At 41.3% G+C, this 21,040-nt stretch overlaps 1 protein-coding gene across 2 annotated transcripts in view; it reads left to right on the top strand.

The window, feature by feature from the left end:
• Window positions 1-669: 669 nt before the first annotated feature.
• The window catches only part of stab1 (stabilin 1), a 323,963-nt gene continuing 303,592 nt past the window's right edge, over window positions 670-21,040 (top strand). For both annotated transcript variants that reach the window (XM_059944646.1, XM_059944645.1), the window contains exons 1-5: window positions 670-1,634; window positions 5,359-5,492; window positions 13,587-13,705; window positions 19,200-19,285; window positions 19,865-19,934. In XM_059944646.1, the coding sequence (XP_059800629.1) occupies window positions 1,557-1,634; window positions 5,359-5,492; window positions 13,587-13,705; window positions 19,200-19,285; window positions 19,865-19,934 (487 nt within the window). In that variant the 5' untranslated portion in view covers window positions 670-1,556. The remainder of the gene's footprint in view (window positions 1,635-5,358; window positions 5,493-13,586; window positions 13,706-19,199; window positions 19,286-19,864; window positions 19,935-21,040) is intronic.

A 21,040-nucleotide genomic window follows, 5' to 3' on the forward strand; every position in this document is an offset into this window, starting at 1 on the left:
GCAAAAGTTAATTGAAATGCAACTGATGCAGGTTTTCATGCTTAAAATTGTAAACTTATGGAAAACTGCCCACCTAGTTAGTTGAATCTGATTGAGATTGGCACGGCTGCCTAGTCAATTGAATGCAGACAGGACTGGCACAACTATTCAGTCCATTGAATGATATATGAAATTGGCATAGCTACACTGTAAGTTGAATAGGGACTGGGCAGCAGAGATTGCCACCTGGTGTATTGAATAGACACTGAGTGAAAGTCCCTATCGTGGAATGCAGTTGGGAAAAGTGTGCCATCTACAACAGTGAAGTGTTCAATTATAGCTTTCATATGATAATTTCCCGATTATACATAGTGGAATGATTGGCATTTAGTCAAGACCGAAATTAACCTTATTGAAGGGGTCCGGAATCTTTTGAAAGCCATTTGATCCTAACCCTTTTTATATTATTTTAATTTGGTTGAAACAATTTTGTAGCATTTTGTCGTGACGGTCTCGTTGCTCAGGCAGTAAATGAATCACTTGTCGTTAATCTTTATCAGGCAAAGGCATGGTACAGAGGAGAATATTGCAACCCTGTGCCCGACCGAATCTATCTCAAACTTTCCAGATTAGTCCAATCAAAAAGCAAGGCGACTCTTGGGAATATTTTGTAACCCAAAGATCGGGAAGTTTATAACCAAATTTACAGACCACTTCCTGAGGCGGACAAGAGAAACAATAAAAAGATGCTAACAATTGCAAATATATGTTACTTTCTTTACTTGAAGACTTCGGTTCTGCAGGAGAGCACAAAATATGCAAACGCTGTTCTTTTGCTCTGTTTTTGATTTGATTAGGGAAGCCAAAGTGGAATGTCTTCCAGGGGTGTGAATGCAGCCTTTTAACCAGTCAGAAACGTGCAAGAAGACTGGTCAAAACCGCCATATCACTTGGTGACTTCTTGCCCACTGAAGTTAATTTTTTTGGGGGGAGGGGTGTTCTGATGGGGAAGAAAAGGGGGAAACTACTCTGAGGAAAACCAGTGGGTGAGCTCGCTGGTCGTATCCAAACCGGACGTTTCTAAGCGGCATGTGTGGATACAATCACAACGGCGGGACAGAATCCAGCACTGACAGAGACCACCAGAGGACCGGGTGACAACTGGAGGGAAACTGACTTGCCCCCAAAATTTGTAACATTATCTGCAATGCCAGCGTTGAAGCGGGCGGATTTCCGAACATCTGTCTCGTTCTGATACGGCAGAAGGAAATCCTGTTTTCTGGAAGACTTTTGCATGTTAATCCCGGGTCTTTATAGATTATATACTTTCTCCTTCCGAAGCAAAGTGTATCCGCTTTTAAAAAAAGATTCAGAGCCTCGAACCCGGTCGCGGGCTCGCATCTTGATGCACACTTGTAGCTGGGAGGCGAGCAGATGAGAGTTCTGTCTCTTCGGGCTGCTGTTCATGTGAATCTGGCTATTGTGGGGTGTGCGGCCACAGTCTGTCATCCGGAGGATCGGCGAGCGCCCGGCAGCAACTTCAGCCGTGCCGCTCTGGACTGACGGATGCTGAAAGAATGAAAGGTATCAGTTCCTGCCTTTCTGCAGCACTGCTGTCGATCCTGCTGTGTCTTGGGGCTGCCGAGGGGCTAAAGGTAAGAAGTTGATCGTGTGTTGCTCGATTCTCTGTGAGACTATGTTGCTGCACTCGGCGTGTACTTTGTGCTTGTTCTCTTAGTCTTGTTTTGCGGGCGGGCACAGGCCATTACGCCTTTCTGTGTTTCCCCTAGCGGCTGTTTATTTTTGCCCTACAGCGATTGAGATAATTTTGTTATTTGATTTCTCACAATTGATTATCTCCACCCTGGCAAATAGGGAGGGAGGGGGAGGGGAAGTAAAGTCGTAATGGGGCGTTTCTTTGAGATAACACTTCGTTCCAGCAGAAACTTCGGTTGTTGGCCTGGTTTGATGCAGAAGGCAACGGGGTCAACTATTGCACGAAAGCATCACTGGAATTTATGTGTGCTTTTTACCTTGATGTGTACATTTCAGGCCATTAACTCTATTTTGTGCGTTGAACTTGGGGTGCTGACTATTTGCCAAGTTTAAAAAGAGCACAAGATGAAGGAGGAGGTAATTAAATTAGAAAAACTGGTTAAATATGCTGAGTAACACGTACCTCTGTATCTGCAGGATTTAAAGCCCAGATTCCTTTTGGGCTTTAATATCTCCTACCCATAATTTTTTTTTGCAGTACATTTAGTACATTACTCAGAATATATTCAGAAATGTTACAGCGTAGAAAGGAGCTCCTCGGCCCAGCTCGCCTGTGCCAACCCAATTACCTACCCGAGTTGGTCCCAATCGGGTTCTTCTCCCTCTAAACCTTTCATTTCCATGTACCTGTCTAAATGTCTTTGACTCTCAGGCTAAGTATTGCACAGGTGGGGTCGTCTGGTCTACAGTTTGGAAGCGTGGAAGAACTCGGAGGCCGCGCCAAACTCCGGGGGCTTTCAATCCTCGGTTTGAATAGGCAATTTGCCGCTCATTGCCACCTTGCACATCCTCTGTTTTGCTCCTTTCCCCTAAAGTAGTTCGAATATCGTGCACTTTGAGGAACATTTTTATCCAACTGATCTTATAAAGAAAATGTTAAGAAATATGAAGGCATACATACAATTGACGTTAGTGTGATACCCCTCTGTGAGAGGGGCTTCCTGCCCGTGAGTTACCCAGCACTACAGCACAGTACGGACCCTTTGCTCCACAATGTTGTGCTGATCTTTTAACCCACTCTAAGAGCAACCTAATCTGAGCACCTACATTGCTCTCCATCTGAGAGTTCCTTAAATGCCCCTAATGTATGGTTGAGTAACACCTTGATGAATGCGAGAATTTTGGTCTGAAATATATAAACACAAGGGATTCTGCGGATACTGGAAATCAGAACAACACACACACAAAATTGTGGAGGAACTGTACAGGTTGTGAAGCATCTATGGAGAGGAATAAACTGATGACATTTCAGGCTGAGACCCTTTGTCAAAACTGGAAAGGGGAGGGGAAGAAGCCCCAGAAAGAAAGTGAGGGAGGGGAAGGGGTATAAGGTAGAAGGGCTAGGTGATGGGGAAGTGGGAATGCAGTGAGAAATTGGGAGGGGACAGGTGGAAAAGGTAAAAGGGCTGAAGAAGAAGGAATTTTATGGGAGATGAGATTGGACCATGAGAGAGAAGGAAGGAGGAGGGGCAACAGTGGGAGGTGATGGGCAGGTGAGGAAAATCAAACAGGTGAGTCAGACTAGGGAATGGAAGGGGAAGGGGGATAATTTACCAGAAGTTAGAGAAACGGATGGTTAATGCTATCAGGTTGGAGGCTACCCAGACGAAATACGATGTGTTGCTTCTCCAACTTGAAGGTGGCCTCATTCTGGTAGTAGAGGAGGCCATGGACCAACATGTCAGAATGGGATTGGGGATTGGAATGAAAAAGGTTGACAACTGAGAAACCTTGCTTGATGCATACATAGCGAAGGTATTCAGTAAACTGTTCCCCTAATCTACATTGGGTCTCACCAATGTAGAGGAGGCTACATCAGGAACACCAGATACAGTAGGTGACCCTGATACACTTGCAGGTTGAAGTGTTGTCTCACCTGGAAAGACTGTTTGGGGCCCTGAATGGAGATGAGGGAAGAGGTAGCACTTTGGCCATTTGTAGGGTTAAGTGTCAGGAGGAACATTAGTGGTGAAGGACAAATGGCTAAGGGAATTACAGAGAAAAGGGTAAAGATGTGTTTGCTGGTAGGATCCCTTTGAAGATGGCAGAGAATAATCTGTTGGATTTGGAGGCTCATGGGGTGGTAGGTAAGGACAAAAGGAACTCTATCCCTACTAAGCTGTCTGGGAAGTGGGGGAGATGCAGGTGAGTGCAAAATCAATAATAGAGGAAAGAAAACTGTCCTTCAAAGAAGGAGGACCTGTCTGGTTTTCTGTAAATGGAAGCCCCATCCTAGGAACAGATATGGCAGAGACAAAGGAATTGAGAAAAGGGAATAGCATTTTTATAGGAAGAGGTATAATCAGGATAGCCATGAGAATTGGTAGCTTTATAAAAGATATCAGTAGACAGTTTGTCCCCAGAGATGGAGGCAGAGAGATTGAGAAAGTGGAGAGAGGTGTCAGAGATGGACCAAGTGAATTTAAGGGCAGGGTGGGAGCAGGAGTCAGAATTGATGAAATTGACAAGCTCAGCATGGGTGTATGAAGCAACACCATTGCAGCATTCAATGTAGTGTAGAAACAGTTGTGGAGTATTCCCAATAAAGATTTGGTACATGGACTGTACTATGTAGTCAATGAAGAAGCAGGCATAGTTAGCACCCATGCGGGTTCCCATGGCTATACCTTGGGTTTGGAGAAAGTGGGAGGAACTGTAAGAGAAATTGTTGTGTGTGAGGACCCATTCTGTAGTACAGCAGTGGGGGTGGGGTGGTGGTGTTGTGTAGAGGGGAACTGGTTGGGTCTGTTGTTGAGAAAGAAATGGAGAGTTTTAAGGCCTTCTTGATGGAGAATGGAAAGTTATAAGAACTGGGCATCCATGGTGAAAATGAGGCAATCAGGTCCAGGGAATTGAAAGTTGTCGAAGAAATTGAGAGCCTGTGATATGTCATAGATGTAGGTGGGAAGGAATTGAGCCAAAGGGAATAAAATAGAGTTGAGGTATGTGGATAGGAGTTCAGTTGGGTAGGAGCAGAAAGAAAAAAAAGTGGGCCCACCCAGACAATCAGGTTTGTGGATATGAAAATTAATTTGGAAAGTGATTTGAAATATGGTTGATTGTATAATCAAATTGACAAGGGTCATTCTAGTAATTCCTATCTGCAGACATCAAAATAAAGTTAGATAGGAAAGTGATTAAAATATCGCAGTGGCTGCAATCAGAAATGAGATTTAAAACTTGTGTCCATATCTTAATTGGACCATGCTTATTGCTCTGGAATTGCCCTACTGGATCACTGGTGAGCTGATTTTGTGTTTGTTAAATGAGTAATTTTTGCTGGTGAAATTATAACATCAAGCTATTAGAGGGTATAGATGTAATAGTGATTATTTGAGTTAAAAGAATAATCTTTTAATTCAAACGTTCTCTCAACAACAAGATGTTTCCTCAACACATCTTTGCATTGATTCATAGGTGTGTTTGTGATATTTAATGGGGAAGAGCAATGCCTATGGTCCTCAGGTGCTCATTGGTTCTTGATCACTCTTTCAATGGAATTAAAATGGACATGAAAATTGGGCTATGTAGGGGGTTGGAAATTATGTCTGATTGTTCTAATATAAAACTTTTGCTTCCATTCCCTTTCCCATCCCAACCTAGAAACGCCAGCGATGCAACGAGCAGATAGAGCTGTTCACAGAGACAGCCTGTACCTCCTGTTTGATAAGCCAAAATCTCTTATGTCCTCGAGGCTTTCAAAAGATCAGACGTGGCTTTGGAATTCAAGACTGCAGGTGATTTTCATCAACAAATGAAGTCTTGCTCGGACACCATAATTTGATTTGCTATTACAGTATGTAGAAATCTAAATGTGTATTGAGTAAAAAAAATTCACATGATGAAAAACACAACATTATGATGAAATTAATTTAAGGGATATGGTCAATGTACGTTGTAGCATGGGTTGCCAAGCCTGTGGTGATGATGCAGAAACAGAGATTTGGTGACATAGGATTACAGATACTGGAGTCTTGTTTTTACTCCAGATTAGTTGTGTGAATGTGTTAGCAATTAGGAGAAATGAGATTTGAAATTATAAAATATAATATTAATTATTAAATATCACTTTAAAAATATAATTCAGGGACCACAAGTAGCTGGTATTGTAGAAAAGCTTAAAGATCATTGGCATTAAAATTAAGACTTGATGGTGGCATGGGAATAGATTTCAGAATTTCCCATGTTTGGGCACAAGGCGTCACTTCCAGCTATTGTGCCACAGAAGATGGTGCCACAATACCTGGGGAAACTACTTGTTTCTGTGATAGTGATTTTTGATTATTGATGATCAAATTTTCCATAAGATTGGAGAGTATCACATCCTGAGTGGTTCCTATCTCCCTGCAGGTAGATTGCTTCATTATTCCCAGCTGCTGTTTAGTTCAATCTTGCCACAAGCTAGAAGTGTACTCTTCAGCAATCGGTTTGCATATTCTTGGTGACAGTTGTGCGTTTTAGATGTTAGAGAGTTCATATTGTACTAAAAAATGTGGAATTATATAAATTTATCCATGGAAGGAGTCTATTCAGATTATCACATAAATGCTGGTTGAAAATGGGGCTGGATGTAGCTCAATCCCATTTTCCAGTTTTCATTCCCTGGCCTTGTAGGTTATAGCACTTCAAATGTTCATCCATCTGTATCTTAAATGGGACTGAAGTTTTTGCCTTTCCCAATTTCCTCTTTTATTTCTGCCACTTATTTCGAATCTGTCTTTAGTTATTCAGCTGTCTCGTGAGGGAAATCAAAACTTGCTGTCCACAACGTCAAGCTATGATTTCATAATACTTCCGCTGGGTCTCCCCTCAGCTATCGTCATTTTAAGGAACATGGTAACTGAAAATCTTTACTACCTTTTACACCATCTTCATTGGTATCACATCCCACTAGATGTGGCAGCACCTTAGATTTGTCCCTCTTATTTGTTCACTCTTTGGCGACATGGAAATGGAGATCATGCCCAGACTGAAGCCAAAGAAAAAGATCAGAGGATTCTGACATTTACCATGGGATAGCCTCTAGTTTAAGAGAATTCTTAGTGTTACAGTCAAATTTATCAAACCTGAAGATGCTACTGTTTCCTTTCAGTTATCCCAAGTCTCCTTCCATTATCCATTGTGCAACACTTACACATTGAATGCTGTATCACAAGAAACAACATCTTCATGACTTGTGAGAAAAATGAATCAGCTTACACTTGGTATTAAACTTCTGAAAGCATGCAGTGTCATAAATATGGGAATCAAGTGCTGCAAGTCTAAATCTCCCTCACCTGAAAGGAATGTGCTCACAACTTGGTTATTGTTCAGTTTCTATCTGGCTGCAAAAAAGGACTAATAGTTGTTATCCAGACACCAGCCATGTAAACTTCATTGTGAAAATCTGCAGCATCTGCATGATTGTGTTGTTGGTTACAGTCTCCAACAAGGTAGTGTTAAGGAAGAAGCGTTGAGACAAGTAGCAGGGAAACAGGTCCTTGGACCCACTGCCCTTCAAACCACACTAATGTTACATTATCCTTGCAAATAGAACAAGTATTACACCTGGCCCACACTTCCTCCCTCATTACCATTCAGGGCTCCAAACAGTCCTTCCAGGTGCAGCGACACTTCATGTCTGACTGTTTGGGGTATCTTCTGGGTGTGGCCTCCTGTTTATCAGTGAGACCTGATAGGGTGACTGCTTCGCCAGGCACCTACACGCTGTCTGCCAGAAAAAGCAGGACCTCCCAGTGGCTACCTATTTTAATCCCACTTCCCATTCCCATTCCAATATGTCAGTCCATAGCCTCTTTTACTATCACAATGAGGCCACACTCAGGTTGGCAGAGCAACACCTTATATTCGACCTAGGTAGCCCCTGGCCTGATGGCGTGAGTATCGCTTTCTCAAACTTCTGTTAATACACCTCTCCCCTTTCCCATTCACTATTCCCCTTTCCCATTTCCCTCTCTCACCCTTTCCCCTGCCTCTGGTTGTACTCACCCCCTTTACTGCTTACATGGCCGTCTGACTTCTCCTTTCAGATTCCCTCTTCTCCAGCACTGTATCATTTTCACCAGTCGACTTCCCAACTCTTTACTTCACCTCCGTCCAGTTTAACATTGTATTGGAGGGATAGGAAGGTAGGCAGAGGGAGTGTTTTGGCTCTGCTGGTAAAGAATGGCATCAAATCAGTAGAAAGATGTGACATAGGATCAGAAGATGTTGAACCTTTGTGGGGGTTTAGTTAAGAAACTGCAAGGGTTAAAGGACGCTGATGGCAGTTATACAGGCCTCCCAACAGTGCCTGGGATCTGGACCACAGATTAAAATTGGAAAGAGAAAAGGCAATGTTATGATAAACATGGGAGATTTCAACATGCAGGTTTGTTTGTTGAATGCCTATGAAATGGCTTTTTAGAGCAGTTTGTCGTTGAACCTACTAGGGGATCAGCTATACTGGATTGGGTGCTACGTAATGAACCGGAGGTGATTAGGGAGTTTAAGATAAAAGAACCCTTAGGAGCCAGTGATCACAATATGATTGAGTTCAACTTGAAATCTGATAGGGAGAAAGTAAAGTCTGATACAGCAGTATTTCAGTGGAGTAAGGGAAATTACAGTGGTATGAGAGAGGAGCTGGGCGGAAGTATATGCTGCAGAGCAGCAATGGAGTGAGTTTCTGGGAAAGATGAGGAAGGTGCAGGACAGATGTATTCCAAAAACAAAGAAATATTCAAATGGCAAAATAGTACAACCATGACTGACAAGGGAAGTCAAAGCTAATGTAAAAACAAAAGAGAGAGAGCATACAACAAAGCAAAACTTAGCAGGAAGAGAGAGGATTGAGAAGCTTTTAAAAACCTACAGAGAACAACTAAAAGAATCATTAGGTGGGAAAGGATGAAATATGAAAGCAAAAGCTAGAGAAAATCTTCAAATGCTGGAAATCCGAGCAACACACACAAAATGCTGGAGGAACTCAGCAGGTCAGGGGGCATCTGTGGAAAAAAGTACGGACGACATTTTGGGCCGAAACTTTTCCACAGGACTGGAAGAAAAAAGCTAGAGAGTAGTTTTAAAAGGTGGGGGGGGGGGGAGAGAGAGAGAAATGCCAGGTCATAGATGAAACTTGGAGGGGGAGGGATGAAGCAATGAGCTGGGAAGTTGATTGGTGAAAGAGACAGAAGGCCACAGGAGTTCATTACATCAGATTGGAGGCTACCCAAAAGTTATAGAAGGTGTTGTTCCTCCAACCTAAGCATGGCTTTATCCCAACGGTGGAGGAGGCCATGGATGGATATATCAGAATGCATTATGAGAGCAAGATTGCAAACAATATCAAAGTGGATAATAAAAGCTTTTTCAAGTAAGTAAAAAATAATAGAGGTGAGAGTGGATGTAGGACCACCGTACGATGAGGCCAGAGAAATAATGGTGGGGCATAAGGAGATGGCAGATGAAATGAATGAGTATTTTGCATCAGTCTTCACTGTGGAAGACACTAGCAGAGTGTCAGGTGTTGAAGGGTGTGAGGGAAGAGAAGTGAGTGCAGTTACTGTTACAAGGGAGAATGTGCTCAAAAAACTGAAAGATTTAAGGGTACATAATTCACCTGGATCAGATGAATTGCATCCTAAGGTTCTGAAAGTGGTAGTGGTAGAGATTGTGGCGGCATTAGAAATGATCTTTCAAAAATCATTGGACTCCAGCATGGTGCCAGAGGGCTGGACAATTACAAATGTCACTTCACTTTTTAAGAAAGGAGGAAGGCAGCAGAAAGGAAATTATAGACCAGTTAGCCTGACCTCAGTGGTTGGGAAGATGTTGGAGTCAATTATTAAAGATGACGTTATTGAGTATTTGGTGACACAGGAGAAGATAGGACAAAGTCAGCATGGTTTCCTTAATGAAACATCTTGCCTGTCAAACCTGTTGGAATTCCTTGAGGAGTTTACAAGTAGGATAGATAAAGGGCATGCATTTGGTGTTGTATATTTGGACTTTCAGAAGGCCTTTGACAAGGTGCCACACGTGAAGCTGCTTATCAAGTTAAGGGCCCATAGTATTACAGGGAAGTTACTGGCATGGTTAGAGTATTGGCTGATTGGTAGGAGGCAGCAAATGGGACTAAAAGGATCCTTTTCTGGTGGGGTGCCAGTTACTAGTGGCAGGGTCCGGTGTTGGGACCGTTTCTTTTTATGCTGTATATCATTGATATAAATTATGGAATAGTTGACTTTGTTGCCAATTTTTCAGATGATCCAAGGATTGGCGGAGGGGCAGGTGGTGTTGAGGAAGCAGGTAGGTTGCAGAATAGGAGACGGGGAAAGAAAGCGACATTCATTTCAAGAGGTTTAGTGTACAAGATGCTGTGGCCTTGTAAACTACTGGTGAGGTCTCCCTTTGAATATTGTGAATTATTTTCATCTCCTCATCTGTGCTGATACTGGAGAGGTTTCAGAGGAGGATTCCAGGAATCAAAGTGTTATCATATGAGGAATGTTTGATGGCTCTGGGTCTGTACTCACTGGAGTTTAGAAAGATGAAAAGGGATCTCATTGAAACCTTTCGAATGTTCAGAAGCATAGACAGAGTAGATGTGGAAAGGATGTTTGTCATGGTGGGGGAGTCTAGGACAGAGGGGAGTTTATTTAAACCAGAGATGTGGAGAAATTTCTTTAGCCAGGGGATAGTGAATTTGTGGAATTTATTACCATAGGCAGTTGTGGAGGCTAGGTCATTGGGTATATTTAAGGCAGAGTTTGATAGGTTCTTGCTGGGACACGGCATCAAAGGTCACAGGGAGAAGGCCAGGGAGTGGGGTTGAGCAGGGGAGAAAATCATCAGCCAAGATTGAGTGGCAGAGAAGACTCGATGGGCCAAATGGCCTAAATCTGCTTCTATGTCTTATGGTCTTATGCCAATCTTCCAGTCAACTATCTCCTGATAATATAGCAAAACTCTTAATTGTGAACTAATCTTGTTATCAAGAGCTGAGAGAGAGAAAAAAAAAACTTTGTGGAATGTCCTTCTACTATGCTTCCACTGTACAGGATTGAGCCTGGTATCCACCCCCACCCCCACCATTAGTCACTCAAGTTGTTGTATTAGGAGTGGCATTTGCTGTCCGTTCTGACTCCTTGTGATGATGTTGGGGAGTTGGATCCTTGAAGCAGAGTATTCCATGTAGTGATGTTTTAAATGAATGGATACAGTGAAAGTGACAGGACACTGAGGAACACTAATGTACAGAGGCATTTTGGGGTGCAAGTCTTCAGTCCCTTGAAAGTGGCAACAAAAATGAATAGGCTTGCCTTTTATCAGTCAGGTCATTGAGTATAAATCATGTTGCATAGTTCAAATCTTTAGTTAGGTCACATATGGAGTACTGCGTATAGTTCTGGTTGTCACATTACAGGAAGGGTGTTTGAGGATGTGGCCTGGATTGGAAAGAATTAGCTACAAGAAAAGGTTGGATAAGTTGGTTTGTTCTCTCTGGAGAGTCAAGAGACTGTAGTGTGACTGAATGAAAGTACATAATATTACAAAATATTAAGTATGTTTAATGGTTAATTAGCAATTATGTCTATTGAAAACAGGGAGGGTTAAGTGCCTGGAAAGCACTGCCAGGTGTGGTGGTAGAAACAGATCTGACAGTGATGTTTAAGAGGTACTTAAATGCGTGAACAGGCAGGGCACTGAGGGATATGAACGGTGCAGGCAGACAGTTTCAGTTAGATTGGCACCATGGTCAGTGGGCTGAAATCCTGTTCCGGTGCTGAACTACTCTGTGATAATTACAGGGTCTGCCCGCTGCAATAATGATGAAACAAGAAATGGCTGCATCGTGATGACATTCCTCACGAGCACACAGCTTCTAAGCATCTTGATGTTTTCTGCTTTACCCTGGAAGTTGTTGGACAAAATAAGCTCAAGAGTTCTGGAAATGCCTTTGCACATTATATGAACTGTAAAAGCAGTGATCCGGGGAGGAGCGGATGATGAGTATAGTTGTAAGGAGACTATCTGCATGAGCTTTTTTAATCTGATGACTGCTTCTTCAGACATTAAAGTTACATCCACATGAAAGAGTTGTCAACACTCTATCAGATTTCTGACAAGAGCTGCTTGAGAGATTTTCCACAGGCCAGGAAATATAAAATCTTTTATAATCAGTATTACAGTAAGAAGATATATCAGCTGGGGGAAATCTTCAGATAGTATCAAAATACCACTGATCAAAGAAATGTATTCCCAATGTGTGAGAGGCAGAATCCCCTAGCAATCAATATATTCAGATTAGTCTGTTGTAAATGTCATTCACATGCTTCATACCTGAGTATCACTAATATGTTAAAAATAATTGCCAGATACAACCTGACAATGTGCTTTGTAGCACGTAAAGAGGAAGGAAAAAAGAGGAAGGAAAAAAGTGGGAACAATATAGTCCAATCACAAACAAGACAAAATCTGCAGATGCTGGAAATCTGAGCAACATACACAAAATGCTGGAGGAACTCGGCAGGCCAGGGAGCAACTATGGAAAGAGTACAGTCAACGTTTCAAGCTGAGACCCTTCATCAGGACAGCAAAAGAATGATGAGGAGTTAGAGCAAGAAATTGGGAGAAGGGAAGGAAGAACCACAAGATGATAGGTAGACATTCAGCTTCCAACTGCAACCATCCTTCAGCCACGATTCAGTGATGGCCATAACATCATACCTGATGACCTGAAATAGTGCAACAAGATCATCCACCTTATTTCTTATACTCTGTGCATTGAGATACAACACTTTAAGTACTGTATTTGCTACCCTTTTTGATTCTGCATCCCTAATGCACTGATACTCACCCTGCTGGCTGCAATTTTGTCCTATCATCTGCCTGCCCTTCCTGGCAGTCTGACTGCATGGGTACCTTTGCTTTTTTACCATCCATTCTATCCTGAGTCCCTTCACTCTGGTTCCCGCCCCCCCAGCAAATGAGTTTAAACCCTCCCCAAAAGCTCAAACAAACCTGCCCATGAGAATACTGGTCCCCCTCAGGTTTAGGTGCAACTCGTCCCTTTTGAACAGGTTATACCTTCCCAGAAGAGATTCCAATTATCCAATAACTGAACATCTGGCCCCTGCACCAGCTTCTCAGCCACACATTAATTTGCCATATCATCCTTTTTCTACCCTCGCTGGTGTGTGGCCCAGGCAGCAATCCAGAAATTACTACCTGGGAGGTCCTGCTTCTCAACTTTCTACCTAGCTCTCTAAATTCACTTTTCAGGACCTCTTTGCTTTTCCTTCCTATGTCATTAGTACCAATATGTACCAAGACATCTGGCTGCTCTCCCTCTCTCTCCAACATGTTGTGGACGCGATACGAGGTGTCCCTGACCCTGGCACTCAGGAGGCAACATACCATCTTGGGTGTCCTGTTCATGTCTTCAGAATCTCCTGTCTGTTCTCCCCTAACTATTGAGACCCTGTCACTACCACTCCCCTCTTCTCCCTCTTTCCCTTCTGCACTACGGACCTATGCTCAGTTCCAGTAACCCGGTCTCTGCAGCATTCCCCTTGAGGTCATCCCCCACAACGGTATGCAAAGCAGAAGGAAATATGCAGAGGGTTTTAGATTTTCTAGGGTGTGGCTGTGCAAAGAATGACCAGAATGACGTTGATTATTAGAAGTATTCAGCACAATACTTTTTCTAAACCAAATCATCTAAGATCAGATAAGATTTGACATTTTAAAAATACACATTTGCCTGGTGATTATTAATAAGGAAAAATATAGTCAAATATTTATCCATTCTTGCCAGTATTTTAATTATTTTGTTTTTATTATATAAGATTTTTTGTGGACTTGGGTGGAGAACAGCAAATTTCGCAAGCTGGTTGCAGGCATATATGTAAGAAGAACGTTTCGGTATCCAAGTGTTGCAAAGGATTTTGGAGCCAGGATTGCCTAGGTGAGGAATGAGAGTTTGAAATTGACAGAGATTTATCTGCTATGTAATCAATTTGCATTTTATAAGCTGCCTTAGTAAATGTTTACTTGGCAGCTGCAGCTTGGAGAAGTTTGAGAAGTGTGGACTAATAAAGAGTGTTCTGTGACCACATTTGTACTTTGTTTTCTGTGGACCTTCTTTTTTTTCAAAACAATATGACAAGTTCAATATCCTTGAATTGTTTATATAATAATGTAGGATGGGAAATGAATCATAGTTTAATTAATTGATTTGATTACAGAGTTGTGGATCTGCCCACTACATATCCTTAAACTTGAAGTTCCTAATAATAATCCATTTATGCCATGTTTTTGATGATTTTACTGTCAGCCTTAATCATTACATGTCCCAGTTAAGGAAACTCATTGAATACTTTGCAGGCCCATCTTTGGAATATGGGTTTTTTAATGAGGAATGCACATGGTGTGAGCATGACTTCCTGTTTTTCTTTTACTGTTTTTAACTTGGTAAGTAAGATGGGAGGAGAAACAGAATTAATATTTTGATTCAAAGTGAAGGGTCTTTGACCTGAAAGTTTAACTTGCTTCTCTTTCCACAGGTGCTGCCTGATCTAATGAGTGTTTTCTATTGATTTCAGATGTTCAGCATCCACAGTGTTTTGATTTTTGTTGGCTGCTTCAGTGTAAATAGTCGGCACTGCTGTATTGCGTTAATAGATAAGATATTTTGGACAGTTTTGAAAACAAGAAAGAAACATTGAAATTGGATTTAAAAATAGAAATGCTGGAAACATTGAAAAATTCAAGTAGTTTCCATGGAAAATGTAACAGACTTAAGGTTTAAGGTGGAAATCTCTTTGTCAGAGTTAGGAAATTAATGTCAAGTTGAAAAGAAGTGGAGGAGAGATGGAAAGGAAAAAAGGGACATTTGTGATGGTGGTGAAGCCATGGTTCTCTGGGCTACGTTGTAAAGGTTGTAGCGAAAGGGTGAGAGTGCAAAACTGCTATCTGAAATGTGTTGTCAGAGGAGGTGGTGGAATAAGATGCAATTATTTCATTTATGAGGCAATTAGACACTTAAATAAGAAAGTTCTCATATGCGCAGATCCAATAAGCATAGATAAGCAAAACAGTTAGCATGGGTGTGATGGGCCGAAGGACCTGTTTCTGTGTTGTACTTCTCTGATTCTGTGACTCTGAACAAAAGCATGCCGCAAGTTGTAAAAGAAGACAGGTAAGATGTACTTGGAAGACTAAGCTGTGCTGAAGCACCAATTTTAATTAGCTTAGTTTCTCTAATTTATCAATAACTATCTGTCAATACTCTGCTGCTAAATACAGGAAATGGACTTGGGCAATATTGCAATTAAGGACAGATGGATAGTTAATTTTTAGCTAAGGTTGAGGCGTTATTATTAAGTTCTGGCAATTTGTGGTGAATTATATTTAATTATGTGAATAATCAAGTGGAGAGGAAACATTTAACAGAAATTGGCCTTTCTACTGAAGTAGTGTAGTTTGGCTGCCTCGTGCCCTCCCCATTGTGCTGGTTTCAGGTCTGACAACTAACTGTTACTATATCATAATTTTATAGACTTATTGAGCTCACATTTTGTTTTTCACTCTTGTCTGTTAGTGTCAACAATGTAAACTTTCCAAGGAAGGCTAATCAATGAATGTATTTATTTACTTATTGAGATACGGTGTAGAATCGGCCCTTCGAGCCATGCTTCCCAGCAATTGCCCGATTTAATCCTTGCCTAATCATGGGACAATTGACAGTGACTAGCAACTGGTAGGACTCTGGACTGTGGGAGGAAACTGGAGCACCCAGAGGAAAACCACATGGTCACAGGGACAACGTACAAACTCCTTACAGGAATTGAAACTGTAAAGCATTGTGCTAACCACTACACTGCCGTGCTATCCAAGTCCATTGAGCAGAATGAGGAAATGAAGAATAATGGTCTGATTTTGACATGCATTGTTGATGGGCAAATTGGGAAATGCATTTTCTCCTTTAGCATTTGTTGAAAATGAAGGTCAAGTAAGGATAATACAACATGAGGGATTTGTGGAGCGTTGTTGAGCAATCCCTGATCAACATAATCACAACTCTCCTTTTGCTCGATTTAATCTTTCTGTAAGCACTTTAACTCGTGTTATGTTCTGGAATTCATGATTTATTGTTACAAAATAGCAAAGTGAGGTGTGGAATTTGACAATGATGTAGAACTACGTGTTGGCAGTTTATTGATATTGGGTACATGTCACGGGGCAAATGGAAATAAGTATAGGTACAAATATTAAACAATAGCAAGAAAGGGAGAATAGTTGGTTAAGTCCTTGAATGGTTATTTAAGTATCACTGAGTGCTGGAGGATCCCACTAGATTATAACAAGACATTCATGCCATGCCAAAGAGCACAGGGAAATGAATATCTGTAATTCAGGCAACTGGAAAACCACTCATCAAAGTTATGGGACTTAGGATGAGAATCACATTTTGTAGAATACCTTTCAAAGAGTAATTGAAGTAGACTATGTACAGTGTAACTTCAGCTGAGGGAAGTTCGGATTTTAATAATCATTAGAAGTGGATAGTAAAACTCATGGGCATAAAATTAAAGTAGCTCTGGCAAAGGATTGACAGAATTTACACATCACTCTTGATAAGCGTAGAGACTTGAGTGGGGCAGGTCTTAGCTAGCCATGAAAGTTTCTGACTGATGTTGAAGGGAAACATTTTTGTGGCTTCAGGGAGATGGAGCCAAAGATAGGCATTTTGTATTTTATTTTTGTTTAGATCACATGAAATTGATGATGCGCAGAATAAGTTGATGTTTGCCGGGACTGAAGTGAGCCCCCACTTTAGAGCCCAGTCTAAAGGAGCAATCTATGAACCGTAAAGGAAAGCTGATATTCTTTGATTAATTCCCTTATTCCAGGAGAGAGGCTGGATTCCATTACTCTGGAAGGATGGCAGGATAGAGAAAAATATCCTGGCAAGAGCTCCTCATTAAAATGTAGCTCTAGAAGTTTTGCTTCACAGGTCTTGACCATGTATCTGCATCCCCCATTCTTCTAGTAATCTAGCAGAAAGGTCATAGTCAAAGGACAACTGGAGTTTAACCTCCATGCACTTTTGGTCCATGTAATCTAATATGCTATCCAAATCTTTTTGATTTAATTCCCTTTGCAACTGCAATTAATAGTAGTGGGATATTAGATCAAACCTGAAAGTTTACAAAGAATTAGCCAAGAGAACACTGGAGGAATAGTGGTAGTTTAGGTGAGAATACCAAGCATGATGCCTCAGTCAGTGTGGCTTAGGAAAACTAGTGCAAAATGGTCAAAATTCAGTCTGTGCCTGTGAGGGAAAGTGCAAGATGTAGGACTGCAGCTATGTTAGAACCATCTGCAGTAGACGGAAATTTAAAATGGGACCTAGGTGAAAGTTTGCAGTGGGTAAGCAAACAGCAGAATAAATACTATACAATAGTGAATGAAGGGTACATAACTTAATAATCGTCATGGATAATTAGTTTTGTTGTTGAAACAAACACAAAATATTTTGCTGTTTATGATCAGAATGAGAATCAGGTTTATTATCATTGGCATGAGACTTGAAATTTGTTAACTTAGCAGCAGCAGTTCAATGCAATACATAATATAGCAGAGAGAGGAAAAAAATCTAATAATAAATAAACAAGTAAATCAATTATGTATATTGAATAGATGATTAAAACTGTGCAAAAACAGGAATACTGTATATTAAAAAAAAGTGAGGTAGTGTCCAAAACTTCAATGTCCATTAGGAATTGGATGGCAGAGGGGAAGAAGCTGTTCCTGAATCATTGAGTGTGTGCCTTCAGGCTTCTGTACCTCCTATCCAATGGTAACAGTGAGTAAAGGGCATGCCCTGGGTGCTGGAGGTCCTTAATAATGGATGTTGCCTTTCTGAGACACTGCTCCCTAAAGATGTCCTGGGTACTTTGTAGGCTGTGCCCAAGATGGAACTGACTAGATTTACAACCATATGCAGCTTCTTTTGGTCCTGTGCAGTAGCTCCTCCATACCAGAGAGTGATGCAGCCTGTCAGAGTGCTCTCCATGGTACAACTATAGAAGTTTTTGATTGTATTTGTTGACATGCCAAATCTCTTCAAACTCCTAACAAAGAATAGCCACTGTCTTGCCTCCTTTATGACTACATCAGTATGCTGGGACCATGTTAGATCCTCAGAGATCTTGACACCCAGAAACTTGAAGCTGCTCACTCTCTCCACTTCTGATCCCTCTATGAGGATTGGTATGTGTTCCTTTGTCTTACCCTTTCTGAAATCCACAATCAGCTCTTTCATCTTACTGACATTGAGTGACAGGTTGTTGCTGCGGCACCATTCCACGAGTTGGCATATCTCACTCCTGTGTGCCCTCTCGTCACCACCTGAGATTCTACCAACAATGGTTGTATCATCAGCAAACTTATAGATGGTATTTGAGCTATCCCTAGCCACACAGCCAAGTGTATACAGAGAGTAGAGCAGTGGGCTAAGCACATACCCCTGAGGCGCACCAGTTTGATTGTGAGCAAAGAGGATATGTTATCACCAATCCGCACAGACTGTAGTCTTCCGGTTATGAAGTTGAGAATCCAATTACAGAGGGAGGTACAGAGGCCCAGGTTCTGCAACTTCTCAATCAGGATTGTGGGAATGATGGTATTAAATGCTGAACTATAGTCAATGAACAGCATCCTAGTTTGTACACCAAGCAATCTGACAAGAAACATTAACACACACAAAATACTGGTAGAACACAGCAGGCTAGGCAGCATCTATAGGGAGAAACGCTGTCGATGTTTCGGGCCGAGACCCTTCGTCAGGGCCTGCTGTGTTCTACCAGCATTTTGTGTGTTGTTGTTTGAATTTCCAGCATCTGCAGATTTCCTCGTGTTTACTCTGACAAGAAACGTTGTTATTTTCTATTCGTGCTCTTTTGTTTAGTTGAATGCAACATTGTGCCATGTTTCTCATGTAAGGGATGTCATGTCATCCCACTACGTGGAAAGGAGCCACTTGGTCCATTGTTGTCATGTCTGGATATTTTCAGTCTTATCAGTCTATCTGTCCTATTCTATTCCTCCATTCTTTCTCCCAGAGATTGTGTCCTCACCAATTGTTCAGTAAAATGACATGTTTAAGTTCACTAATTGAGCCAAAATTTCTATTTGTATAAACCTGTTGAATATGTAATTGGGATCATGATGTAGCACTCTTCAGTCATGTGATACCTTGCAGTTAATGCTGGCAGGCAATCAGCTCTGGAATGCCACGGTAAATATTTTGTTACATACTCATAAAATTCTGAATAATTTTTTGCTAATTAAATAATTGTTGTATAAAATGTGTTACTAAAATTCTCCATGTGTATTTTCCGGTTCAAAATTGAAAGCTAAACAGAAATAAATGTAATAACATTTTGCTATTCTAGAGTGCCCGGGGGGATCAGCAAATCCTTGTAGTGGTCATGGCATATGTTTGGATGGCATATCAGGGAATGGAAGCTGCATTTGTGAGGTAAGTGTATAATTAAAAGCACATTAATTTAATCACTCTCCTTTGACTATATTGTCACACCGCAGTAGAAATTCATACTTTGTAGTCTGCACTAAGCATGGAATGTGATAACATGTTTATTGACATCTGCTTCTGAAATTCTGTCCCCTCCCTGCATCATACATTTAGTAAATACCACATTAATTTTATTTCCTTATACTTAAGACAATGTAGCTTTGACTTAAGAAAATGATATTTTTCCTTGTGAATGCATTTTACTTTGAGAACTCATCAATTTTTGATCACGTTACATAGCAGATTGTTCAGAGTAATCAGTTGGCTCAGTTACCTGGCCGTATTCGTTTATAATTCAGTCAGTTGTCTTCATTGTGTTCAGCACTATAATACTACACATTATCACAGGGCTTCATAAATTGTTAATATAAAGGCAACTGAACAAGTAATGCATATCTTAAGTGGACATTTCTGCTGCGTCAGTCTGTTTGCAATGTAATTATCAAATCTTCATACAACAATATTTCTGCAGGTTCATGTTAAGCTTACTTTCCTCCAACCTAATCTGATTTCCTTTTCCTGTAGCCTAAGTACAAAGGAATTGCTTGTGAGGAGTGTATGGATGAAGAAGCATATGGGCCTAACTGCACTGTGGGTATGGTGACTCTTTTCTGTAACTTTAATGCCTTGCAGTACACTTGGTGATAGTTGGGCTTTAGGGCAGCATGTGCTCCTGCCTGCAGCTCCAGTGACCTGGGTTCTAGCCTCTCTAGTGCTGTCTATGTGATGTTTCTGCATTTTCTCTGGATGTCTGCTCCAATTTTCTTCCACCTCCCAAAAATGTGCTAATTGAGACTGTCAACATTGCTCCTAATATAGGCGAGTGCTTGGAACATTAGAAAGCTTTTGACAAGAACAGGCCATTCAGCCCAACAAAGCTTGCAAAATTCCTATTCACATAGTGTGTTGAAATAACTCTCAAGTTTAGATTTGTAAGTCTTTAAGGTACTACTCTCAACTACACAACTGGGTAGTTTGTTCCTTGTGTCCACAACTCACTGTGTAAAGAAATACTTCCTGATGTTAGTCTGAAATCGCCCTTTAACCAGTCTCCACCTATGGCCCCGTTGATGGATTAACTTTGAAGTAGTAGCTGGCATTCACCTTACTGATACCCTTAATGATTTTGAACACTTCTATCATCTCCTCTCATTCTATGTCTACTTAGGCTAAAAAGATTTAATTCTTTCAGTCTTTCTTCATAGCTCATACCCTGCAGACCCGGAATGAGTCTCGTTGCCCTTCTCTAAACTCTCTCCAGTCCCTTCACATCCCTCACAATATGGGGACCAAAATTGTACATAGCACTCAAGGTGTGGCCTCACAAGCAGTGTACAGCTTTAGGAGAACGTCTGTAGACTTGATCTCCACTGAGTGCATTATATAACCCAACATTCTGTTAGCCTTCCTTATTGCTTCTGTGCATTGTCTAGATGTGGATAATGATGAGTCCACCAGGACTCCCAGATCCTTCTCATCCTCCTAACTCCAGATGGCCCATTGTATATTTATATCTAATATTTGTACTTCCTACATGTAAGACAATCAAGATTAAATTGATGTGTCAGAGAGAGAAAATGACAGGAAAATACAGGAGGAAGTAAGACCATGAGACATAGGAGCAGAATTAGGCCATTCTGCCCATCGAGTCTGCTCTGCCATTCCATCATGACTGATCCCGTATCCCACTGAACCCCACGC

This window comes from Hypanus sabinus, chromosome 19, assembly GCF_030144855.1.
Source record: "Hypanus sabinus isolate sHypSab1 chromosome 19, sHypSab1.hap1, whole genome shotgun sequence".
In the NCBI taxonomy this organism is placed as follows: domain Eukaryota; kingdom Metazoa; phylum Chordata; class Chondrichthyes; order Myliobatiformes; family Dasyatidae; genus Hypanus; species Hypanus sabinus.